Source organism: Rhopilema esculentum, chromosome 9 (genome assembly GCF_057945365.1).
Source record: "Rhopilema esculentum isolate cy_ngs chromosome 9, ASM5794536v1, whole genome shotgun sequence".
Taxonomy (NCBI): domain Eukaryota; kingdom Metazoa; phylum Cnidaria; class Scyphozoa; order Rhizostomeae; family Rhizostomatidae; genus Rhopilema; species Rhopilema esculentum.
In genome coordinates, this window is record NC_142823.1 from 3,112,477 (window position 1) to 3,124,324 (window position 11,848).

At 37.2% G+C, this 11,848-nt stretch overlaps 1 protein-coding gene across 1 annotated transcript; it reads right to left on the bottom strand.

Annotated features, from left to right (window-relative positions):
- Window positions 1-782: 782 nt before the first annotated feature.
- LOC135689135 (uncharacterized) lies at window positions 783-10,257 on the bottom strand. Its single transcript, XM_065206258.2, has 11 exons — window positions 10,098-10,257; window positions 8,633-8,706; window positions 8,032-8,115; window positions 6,373-6,622; window positions 5,368-5,603; window positions 4,568-4,720; window positions 3,921-4,172; window positions 3,299-3,411; window positions 2,924-2,982; window positions 2,118-2,263; window positions 783-1,537 (listed from the first exon to the last, which is right to left on the bottom strand). The coding sequence occupies exons 2-11, from the start codon at window positions 8,700-8,702 to the stop codon at window positions 1,173-1,175; spliced, it is 1,728 nt and encodes a 575-aa protein (XP_065062330.2). The 5' UTR covers window positions 8,703-8,706; window positions 10,098-10,257; the 3' UTR covers window positions 783-1,172.
- Window positions 10,258-11,848: the final 1,591 nt, after the last annotated feature.

An 11,848-nucleotide genomic window follows, 5' to 3' on the forward strand; every position in this document is an offset into this window, starting at 1 on the left:
CAAGTGACAAAAACTGCCTACAGCAATTCAATTTGAAAACCATTTGAATAAGAGAGATACAATGAAAACACAAGAGGGGTCCTCGGGGGGTAAACAAAGCTTAATTTTTGACGAGGACGTGCCATTTTGGTTAAAATTTTGGACCCATAATTCCGCAAACATGCTGAAAACTACACCCATAATTCTGCAGAGCAAATATGATTTTAAAAGTACATAAAAAATCATCAACCAAAGTTTGCATGTCCTATGCCCCAAAATCTCAATATAACACATATTCATACTTTTATTTCTAACTGGAAATTCATTTTGTTAACGCCAAGTCTCCCTCCTAATAATTTTGCAATATTTCCCCAAAATTGTACCCATATTTCTGCATGTTTCTTCAAATGTTTCTTCAAATGGTACCCATAGTTTCAAAAAAGGTACCCCTAAAGGTCCACACTTTTCAGAAAAAAGGTACCCCTAAATAATGGCACTTCCCCGTACCTTCAAACATGTTTAGGTACCGCCCCCCTCCCCCCGAAGAGGGGTCCAACACTCTTTTAGGCAGATTGCACATAAGACTCCAATGCAGTATTTCGTCCCTGTAAATAAAAGTATTCGTTAACTAAATTCCTGGTTCAGGTATATTTCCTTAGCAGCAATTTAGTTTTTTTCGTAAAATGTTGTTCGTTTTACAATTGCATCAGTTCTTATTGTTGATAAAGCATTTTTCGAGAAGGAAATTAAGGAAAAGCATCGCTTAATTCGAGGGTGGACTCTTAAAAATGCATTCCTCGATGTACACTTTATTTGAATTTCACAATATCGAACGACTAAAATTATACATACAATGCAATTTCCATACAGAAGTATAAATCTTATTTTTAATAAAAGCCCTTTTAGCAATGATATGGGTTCCGCAATTTCTACTCGAAAATACTGATGCTCATTTAAAGCCCAGATTCCCTGGAAAGGATTTCGTGCTATACAAGTTGCACAGAGCAAATTTACATGATTAACATATTAGGCAGCTCGAGAGGATGATAAATATTGTCATAGTTTGTTTAGGCAGCGATTCCAGCCATGATTTAGAAGATCCATTGAAATATCTTTGCAACCCATTATAACCGGTGAAATCCAGTTGAAATAACAGTAACGTGGCAACAACGCCACACATTCAAATTCAAGTCCTAATGGTGCTTGCCATGTGTTTTACTTTTCTTCGAGAGACTGTCTCTCTTTTTGCCATATCTGGCGCAGCATTGTCGCGGGCAACCCGGGGTACAGAAAGAGGCGCATTGTGGGAATTGGGCGCATGTTGGCTGAGGTGCCATCTGGTATTGCATGGCTGGCATTGGCGGTGGTTGATGGTATACTGGCATTGCTGGTGGTGGGTAAGCAACAGGCATTGGGGGTGGAGGAGCAGCAGCGGGAAGGGGAATATTGACGGTTGTGCTGCAACATTGAGGGTTGCATTCTGGGAAACAGCTGCTGGTGCATGCTGGGACTGGACAGTTTCCTTCTTGTACGGCAGGCTGGCTATCACGTCCGCTTCCTGTTTCAAAAACAATAATACACAATGACTTGAAAGTCTTCATTGATGTGTACGCTCTACTAAGTAACAGATATTAAATTTTCATTAAAATTTTGACTAAAAACATTGAGAAAATCGAAGTTTCTTGGCACAGATATAAAGTTATAAATGTAGATGTAGTTATAAAGACGGAATGTTCTTCATTTATGGGCCATTCTCCTTAGAATTTTTTAGAAAGATTTTGGAAAGAAGAGATGGAAACTAAGAAAAAAGCCAATTACACAGAAAATTGTAGCTTTTATGGTGATTTTACTAAATGTTCTAGGAAGGCTTTGTGACATGGCAATTTTTCACTTTCTAGAAGAGAGAGTGTATTTGGCACTAAAATTCCTTTATAATTTATACCAGGCCAGTCGCTTTTAACATTTCTTAAGAATTTTTGGACATTCAAAGCGTTTATACAATTTTGTCTTACAGTAGTATCTTGCAGTTGTGATCTTGAGAAAGAAAAGGAAGAAAATCAGATGGTACTAAAGTATGAAATCTACAGGTGTCAACATGCTTTCTTGGCAATCAATTTTTTAGAAAAATGTTTCCGTACCTGTCAAAAGTCTGACTTGAAGGATCTCAAGGTTGTCTTGTTTCTTAAGTTGCACCCTAAATTTGTTGATAGGATCGACAGGAGCACGAACGTCTGGTGCGAATCTAAACATGGTGGTTGCAGCAATCTCTTTGTTTTCACGAGGCCTAACATGATACGATAAATTTCAAAATATTTGCCTTTCTAGCGGAAAAAAAAAATAATAAAGATTCAACTTCTACCATTTCTTATTTTTCTGTTTTTGGCATTCGCTTCTCTTATGATTCTATCTACATTCCATTGATTCTCCAATCTTCCCTTTTGTCATTTTTATTATTTTTCCTTTGTTACCCCTATTCGACTACTTCATTAACCTCTCGGCCGCTTCTTTCTGTTTTGTTCTCTCTACTTCACCTTCCTTCCCACACATATCTCAATTCTTTATTCCTTCTTTAATCAATCACCACATCTTTCCTGTTCTATCTACACCATTTCTTCATATACAGTATTTTATCTCACTCGCACGTCACTTCTTATCCTTTTATATACTTCTCATAAACACATTTCGTTATTCTCTTCATTTCACATTCCCTTCCTGCTCTCAGTGTTTCATCTCTCGTCTTCTATTCAGCCCATCTGGAAGCACTTTAATACAGCAGTTATTACCACGTTAAACTTTGTAGACACTGATGTTCTGATACTCTAGCCAAAAAGTTTAGATAATTTAAAAGCAGTTAAGATATTTATAAATACGCTCTTGTAATGAGTTAACGGAATAGACGAAGTTGTTGAAAAAGATATCAAGGGAAAATATTCGGGACTATTACCAGAACTGGTAGACTGTCAAACCAGCAAACCAGATATCTTTTCCATATGTTTCATTGACCTAAAAAGAGATCGAACACTGATTTAAACAAAATTTGGAGAAATTGGAGAGGGGATATCAATTAGAGAAAGATTTTCTTGAGCAGCAGAGAGCAAGGCATAGCAAGGATGACTACTTTCAAGAACAAAAATTTTACCTTGAATGCAATAAACTGCAAAACAATAGAGCAGAAGAGAAGATCTGATGCAAAATTCAAGTTTGCTTCAAGTTTTTATCAATTTGCCCATTCTACTGGCCCTTGTATACATGTCGTAAAGGCCTGTCTGTCTAGGTCCTTACCATAACGCAACTGAAATGATGTCACCACGTCACTTACCGCTTTTTCAATGGTGCTCTTCAAGTTGATGTATCTTGGCTGGGTAGAGTCGATGAGATCACTGGTGTAAGAGCTTCCAGGGAAATAGAGTTGGACAGCAAAACTCAACACTCCTATTAGAAGAATAAAGAAAAAGCGATTCACAAAGATCTAGAAAAGCTCGATTGAAAAGAAGAGATAATTTTTCCTACTCGAGCACTCGAGATGTCTCTTGTTTAAACATAGCATATGCCATTGTTTTGCCATTCAGTTGTTAAAATTTTCTTTAATAACTTGCTGTTAAATATTTGACAGGTTCGTGTATTGTCCTACCAGTTATAATATGCCATGATACAGCAATTATTTTTGTTATGTCCTTAGGAGTAATCTCTCTTTCAACTTCTATTTGTAATAGTAAATGTGAGTAATCATTTGATTTGAGGTTCCAGACAATTTAAATCACTGGTTGGGAATTCTCCAAAGATTTATTTTCATTATACATTAAAACAAAGTAGCGTATAATGCAAAGTATGAACGACAAATTACTTGAATATCAAGACCAACAGAAAAAATTGATAAAGAATTTTGTTGGGTTTTGAAACATTTGAAGGTTGTGCAGAATAAAAAGACGAACTTAACCTACCGTTAGGCTTGAGCTTGCAGATAAATGGCAGAGCGGTGTTACAATCAGAGTATTGCCAGCCGCTGTTGGTAACATTTAGAGAAATGCATTTGCCTCTGGCATTGTCCATATTTGAGGCATGCCAATTGTATGCATCGATGGTGAAGTCAGAGAAAACGAAAGGTGTGCCATCAACATATTGGTATGTGCCCTTGGTAGCCATATCTGACATTCCGATCCATGCTATGTCGGCTTTCTTTTCAACGGACATAGCTAGAAGAGGTAAACTATTTTCAAACTTCAATGGGTACTGTTTTGCCACTGGTGACAAAATATACGTACGATTAGATGTCTATTTCTAAGCATCTCTCGATACTGGGTTTTGATTTAGAGTTGGGTTGGTTTGGGTTTCAAGTGGGGAAAAATTTGAGAATCGAGTAAAGTCCCCTATTCAATGTAACCAAAGAGAAAAATTCTTCCGTTAGCAGAAATCAGAACCGACTCTAATTCATTTAAATATAGTTCCGATCAATCGCTCCAATGACTTTCACACCGTTAATAAACGCTATCATATTACCACCGCTGGTTTTAAAGGCTATCAGAATGAGAATGGTGTAAAATTCTTTTGATCGAATCAAAGACAACAAAATAACCATTAGCTGTTTTACCTTTAACATAAATGTTGTCATCGGGGCATTCAACAGAAACTAGTGATCCTTTGAGGACGTTGCAATGATCAACAGCATCACCCCAGCTCAACTTCTGTTCGAAGAAACGGTAACAGGCCTTGCCATTCAGTTGCCACTGGTCAGGACATTTCACTAGAAATGGTATATTTGTATTTATTAAAGCATTTTTGATGAAAAATTCCTTTAACAATAAACAATGTTTTTTAGAAAGATTCTCCGGCTAAAAAAGACTGTTTTAAGAGTTTTAAGTAAGCAGATGGAAAAAAATATCAAAGGTTTAATAGTTTGGCTGAATATGTTAACAGTGAATCCATATGGCTTTCTTTTTTCTCGGGAGCAATAGACAATCAACTTGAACGATTAACAAGATCTTCTTCTACATTCACTGTTCTTCGCTTAACAGCAATAGTCGATTTTGCAGGCTCTCGCTAGCACAATCAAATGATAACAAGTTTAGATCTCTTAGTCGAGTAGAAGACAAATTTAGAGCAAAATGAGCATGAAGGATCAAAGACAGAACTATGAGTGAACGGTTATGAATTGGCTTAACAAAGGTCCACAGAAAAATATACCTAGACAGCAATGACCGTGCTACCAAGAGAATCTAGGGAGACGTGTTCTCGGCAGGATAGGAGGAGTTAAATTATTGTAAAGTGCTTCGTTATGAGGACTGCCATTTCATAACCATAATAAGTAAAAAGGGCGTTGTCTAAATATCTCTACTTTGTTCCTCTACTTTACACTTTGTCACCTACCGCTGATATGAAAAGTGTACTTACGTTGGGATTGATCCAGATCACCTGCTCCAGTAACTCTGTTGACATTGTCCCTGAAGCCAAGAGTCTCGTTATTTCCACCAGGAGCATAGTATGCAATGACGTAGTAAGTGCCATCAGTAGCTTTCTTGGAACCAAATCCAATGACACCGCTTTCTTTCCAAACCAGCTGTGTGAAGTCACTAGCCATGCCTTTGAATTCGTTTCTTTGGAAGTCGTAGTTCTTGATTTGGTTGTACCTGTATCGAGAGGAAATAAATTACTTTTAGATCGAGCTTTTACAAACCTATAGAGTAAACACTTTGTGAAGTAAAAACAAAGTAAAAACTGTAAAGCCTGGGCTAAATGCAAGTGCAATATTAACTTTCTAGAAAAATTTGCAGGACTTTAGATCATGGCTGGGACACTCGAGCACATTGTGAAATGAGGGGATTCTAGACTAGCTGGCAAACTCATATGGCAGTCTTTAGTGCCACATTCTTGATATCATACTTCAGCAAAAAGCGAGGGGGAGGTGGGCGGTTTACAGCCCTCCCAGCATAAGGGTACCAGAGTGCCTGCACGGTGATTTGATGTCCTCTAGGAGTGGTCTTTTTTCCTTTTTTTCGCGCTATTTTTCATCTCTTCTATAACATTTCTGATATAGATATTGGACTCTGCTTCAAATGAGTCTAGCCAGGCAAGACGAAAAAGTGGCAGCGCCAAGGTAGAATGAGGATACTTCTGTAGCAATTGCGATTGTTAGGGGAGTGGTAATGTTTTGGCCAAGTGCTGTTTTGTGATATGATTTTGAAACTGCATCTACGTAGCAAAAAGCTAGTCATAGGCGCTTCCTATTGGTGAAATTGGCGTCTCCTGTTGTTAAAAGAGCATTTCTTGATAGTGAGACGAGCGTAGCCTATGTTATTCTATTTTGCCCCTCCCCCCTTTAACAGTCTATTGGCTGGCGCCGCCACTGACTTGAGCCGGTAACCTGCAAAAACAAAAAACACAGAATTTTTTACTTACCATGAAGCAGCAATCAATGTTCCAAGGTAGTCACCCCCTTTGGCAACAACAGCATCGCTTTTCAATTTGAAAGCAGTTTGTCCCCTTGTCGAGTTAACGTCAGCTCTAACATGACCATCCTTGGCAATGGCTTCTACCCATTTCTGGGCATCAGTTTCGCATACTGGACAATAACCAAGAGGCGAGACTCCATGCATCAGGCGGTATTTGTTGATTTCAGCTAAAAGTTTTCTTCGTGTTGTTTCTGATACTATCAATAAGATAAAAATCGCAAATAATGTATTGACAAATGATGTGCAAGACAGAGTAACAAGATAGAAAACGAGCATCTGTATTCAATTACACAGCAATTAAAAAAAAGTTATTTTAAGCATAAGAGCTTGATTTAAGTGCCATTAAAAGCGATCTGTTTCTTTGATAACAATGTGTGCATAAGTTGCCCTTGATGGAAAGAAAAGTGTCAGATTTTGGACAAAACATAGGGTGAAATCAAACACAAGCATTCTGTAAAAGGGCAAATCAGTTGAGCATGCAATCCTCAAAACATGCTTAACCTTTCACCTGTGAACCTTTCACCTGTGAACCTTTCACCTGTGAACCTTTCACCTATTAACCCTTCACCTATTAACCCTAGATATTTAATTTGAACTTTGACTTACTGATTTCTTATCAAATTTATTTCGCAGAAATCATTTTATTTTGCGAGGCTAGCTATTAAAGTTGAACTGATGGGCAACATAATGTTTGTATCATGACAAAGGGTAAATCCTTGCGAGACATAAACATATACTAAAAAACTTTCATCGAGGACTTATAGGGACGCAAAAAGTTGAAATTTTTGGGTTCAATCAGAGTTCCTAATTTAAATGCAACAAAAGAATTATTAATAATTTTCTTTGTTTTCAATGATCTTAGGCTTCCTTGACTCCTCGATTTCTCTTCGGTGTGTATTGTAATCTGTTATCCTGTGGTGAAGCGCAAACCAGTGTATGTCTGCCCAGTGTGGCCAGAAGCAACTGTGTTATGTTTCACTAACGTTAATTAATAATGAGTTTTAATAATACAAACGACAAGATCATTTCTACAAAAGAATAACATTTTTACCTACAATCCGTGAGCATGAAATAGGCGTAAGAGCAATAAATCAACTTTGATTAGCTTTTAAAGGCACTATATTCTATTAGAGTGGCAGCCGTTGTGAGAATTCTTTTTTTAACATGCTAGATTCCTGACCCTGTAGCCTGATAAAAAACCACAAAATACCTCAAAGCATGCACAATCAGCTGGCTGAATGTGTTCGAAATTGACTAAGATCTGACCAGTGAAAGGCGTGAGATTTGCTTAGAACCAAAGCCAATTTACAGCGTACCCAGGGTACCGTTACAGCGGTATGATGGGGAAAGAGCCCGTGGTTACGTTGCAATATCTCGGGTCGATTTGCAACACATTCAAATGATTTTGTAAATTGTGGTGCCACTCTATAGGCTCTGTGGCGCATTTATAATTGAGAAACGTTGAGAACAATTTATATAGTCCATTCTATAGTCTAGATTTTGGGAATATATAGTCCATTCTCTAGTCCAAACTATGGAAATTTAGTTGTTATTGAAATTTGCCCTAACATAGTGACCTTATGTTAATTTTAAAAAACAGACTTACATTTGCCATCAGCTGCAAACGCGACTGCTGGGACAGGGTCCGCTGGCTTCACAGCCTTTTTGTGACCAAGTACATTCCTCTTTGCTAGACGAAAAATACCATAGAAATTAGTATCCACTTCAACTGCACTGAAATGTTTTACTGGCCAGAGCCATAACTGCTTTTCGCAGGGGGGGGGGGGATTGGGGGAGCAATGCTAATTATCGTGACTTTCAGTTGGTGACTTTCCTTCAAAAGTATTATTTTGTAGATTGATAAGAAATAACTAAATTTCAGGACAATGCAATCTTATCTATAAAAAAAGTCTAAACAAACATTTTTAATCTGCAATTTTTTTAAGAACAAAACAGAAAATAAAGATTCTATAAATATACTAAATTGTACAGTATAATAAAGAACTATGAATTTAAGAGAATTTTCCTAGGAATAAACAACTAATATATTCTTAATCTGTTGATAGAATGATTCATCAATTAATCTATATTATTGATTCCTAGTACAATTTACTTAAATCTATATATGTATATTTTTTAGTGCAGAAAATGTTATCATGATTAAGATTAGCAAATGACAAATCGTGATGGAAACCTGTGAATCATACCTGATCTTGCATCGGTAAGAGAACCAAGCACAGCAAGTGCAATCAATGACCAAAGGCCCAGTTTGGTCATACTTCTACAAAATACAATCAAACACCAATATGAATGGGTCTGCTATAGAATATTCAAGAGTAGCCGAGAAAATGATAATGTCCCTGCTTGATAGGATGCAATTAACCAATATTTGATTTGCGAGAGGTATTGCGTTTTATTCCACCTCATTATTCACTTGTTATTCTTTGGGAAACCCTTTTATAATCGATCAATCAAGTTTATGAATTGGTTGTGAGTATAAGCAGTGAATAATAACTACAAAAATTGTATGTTCTCGTGAATTAAATATTCTGGAATCAAATCCAATATGAGGAAGCACAATGTGGGTATATAAAACAAAAGGATGAGGAATCATTGAATTCAGTTGCTGGGATTTTTGAAGAATCATTGGATTTTTTTAAACAAGTTCCCAGTATCAAGGGAAACAGCCAGAATGCCATAAAGTCTTTGCTAATTATCTGAAAATTTATTGGCTTTATTTCTCAAGCTGAAAATTTGTTTGCAGTTATCTTAACAATGCCATCTTTTTTAATGTTTTTTGACGAATTGTGTCTCGTATTCAAATTACGATAAATGCGTAGCAAGTGATGGTTCTGCATCAGAATGTACAAAGTTTTGAAAAATACAGTGAAAGTCTATAAAATATTTGTAAGCAAGCTGTTTTCCCATTGATAATAATCTTTGATGAAGATCTCAATAGGACATAACCGCCAAATATTAAGCAATTAACTGGCATAAAATTCTTAAAAATTTATTAATCGACATAGCTGTTAATGAAGAGAATATGAAATTGAGAATTTGCGAAGATGCAATGCAGTCTTTCAGAATTTTCGCAGGTTATTAGATTCTAATAGACTTAAAGTAAATCAATTCACTACAAGTTTGAAGGTTGGAAGGACTTCAAGTTTTGGTCTACTGCATGTTAGAATCGGTAACTTATAATAAAACCTATTGAGGCCAATACAACTGAAGCCAACAAACCTTCTTTTATTTTAAAAATCCCCACCGAAAATATTATTTCTACGTGTGCAAGTTATGTGACGTATAGCTCTAGAATAATAATTTGCAGTTCTGTTGTAATGGGCGTAAAAATTCTAAAATATATTAACCATTTTTCACGCAGGGAAACTGTTAGCATTCAAATGGCTACCTAAATATGCAATCTATTGAAAAGTAGTGTTAATTGTTGCAGCTTCGTCGATTGTTCATCTTCTCAAGAGAGCAGGCTCATTTTGTTACGAGCTCTAACACTTTCTCACATTTGAAGCAGTTTGAAAATTCATGTAGAAAAGTTTGCTTGTAGACCAAATTAAAATATTTACGGCCATAAAGAGTTTAAGTAAACGCTGACTGGTGGCTCAAGAATTTTCAGTCACAAATATTTGTACTAAGAATAACTCTAATTTTACTTACCCTTATAAATATTCCGTAAAACTACAATTTCTACCAGATTCCACGTTTTTAAACAATTCTAGTGTTAATTGTCCAGCAGATTTTATCACGTTGAACTTGAAAATAGTTTAATTTCGCAGCCATAAACAAATTCCGGCAATAAAGGCTTGATTGAAGAATGGCGTAACGCAAAGCAGGGCAGGTAGCCCCGATTCACAAACCATGAATTCATAATTATTGTTTGGCTACAAGGGTGCTCAACAACAATGAAAATCTCCAAAGATCACTGGTAGTCTCGATTCAAGCGCACTTAAGGTCATCTTCGTAGATAGTCTAAAACTGATTTGGCAAATTGACTAAATTGTATGTAAAATGCAATTATAACTCAAGGGGCGATGGCACTTAATCATGGCCAAGTGGGCGTTAGCCGAAAACGCACAGGTGCCAAAGTCAATGCACCTGCTAACACTTTGTTACAGTAAGCAAACTAAGGCGGATTGGCAACAAAAAGGCGGGAATAGGACAATGTTTGCAATACTCCCATTTGCATTGTTTTCATTTCGATTCGTTTTCGAAAATACTTGTTGTTCGACAAATGCGAATCTACTTGAAAACGCTGCGAAGGCGATGGATGTTCGTAATGCTCCTATAGAACGGTGAAATACGCCTTTCCAGTGCTACTGTTTCAAAATTTCCCCCTTTACAATGTACATTGATCATTTGTACATCAAGCGCATATATTTTAAATCCGCTTTCATATTAAAACACAGTGTGAACAAGATGCCTCTTATCACTCTTTCAGATAGTGCTCAATGCCGTAAGGCAGAGCTGATCACGCTTTTTGCGTAGAACAGGACGGTACCAAATTGCTTCTCTAAGATTCACTAAGCAATTCATGCTAAAACGCAAGCACAAAGGACTTCTGAGCTAGTAAGAACGGGCATGACACAAGCATTTGGACAAGCACAAGAATATCAATTCCTTCCGTTCTTCTTACGCTTGTGCTTGTTTCGCTATTCTTTCCTGTGAGAGCATTAAAAGCAGAAGGGAAAAATGCTCTCCTAAGCCTAATGCTTCTGTCTATTCCGTCCCCATTAGAATGCGTCTCCACTAGCGTATAAGGTCTTTGCTTGCGTTTTGCTTGTGTTTGCGTCGCTAGCGAGGACCAAGCTTTAATGCACGATCATTAGGCAGCTGTCATCAGTGTAAAACTAATTAGAGGAGAGTATAGAGTTTGGGCTTTCAGCTGGGAATACCTTCAAGCCTTCAGAAGATATAAGAAAAACTATCTTAACGTACATTAGCCTTTCACCGCAGTACTACAACCCACACTGAGGTTCTGGTGCCCAGGGCACCTTAATGAAAGCTGGTGTTTTGGTTGATCTACAATTTTCAAACTGAAATTAGTCTACTGTATACTTCAATCTCAAGAACCTTCGTAGAAATTGGCCATCCCAGCAGCTATGCTGTGACCAGTGGCGGATTTAAGGGGGGGGGGGGGCAACTAGGGGTAGTTGCCCCGCCCTCGACGAGTTGAAGCAAGTCTAGCGCCTTTTTTTAAAATTGTGCGCCCCTTTTGAAGATTGAGAAACACGTGAAAAATTTCTGAGACTGATAGGTTAATTTGCTTCAAGGATTAACGCAAAGTTATGTTGTTTATTCTGAAAATGGATCTGAAATTTTTGTATACAGCGTACTCATGTCACCAATTTTTTGAAATTTTTCAGCGCCCTCTCTACCGACTGCCCCTCCTTTAAATTTGCTCTGGATCC

Bases quoted from the DNA above. Each gene is read 5' to 3' on its own strand.
- LOC135689135 (XM_065206258.2), bottom strand. From the start codon at position 8,702: ATGACCAAACTGGGCCTTTGGTCATTGATTGCACTTGCTGTGCTTGGT. The intron at 3,412-3,920 runs GTAGGTTAAGTT...TTCTTCTAATAG, and splicing joins CTGCAAGCTCAAGCCTAACG to GAGTGTTGAGTTTTGCTGTC. The intron at 2,264-2,923 runs GTAATAGTCCCG...GTATCATGTTAG, and splicing joins TTGACAGTCTACCAGTTCTG to GCCTCGTGAAAACAAAGAGA.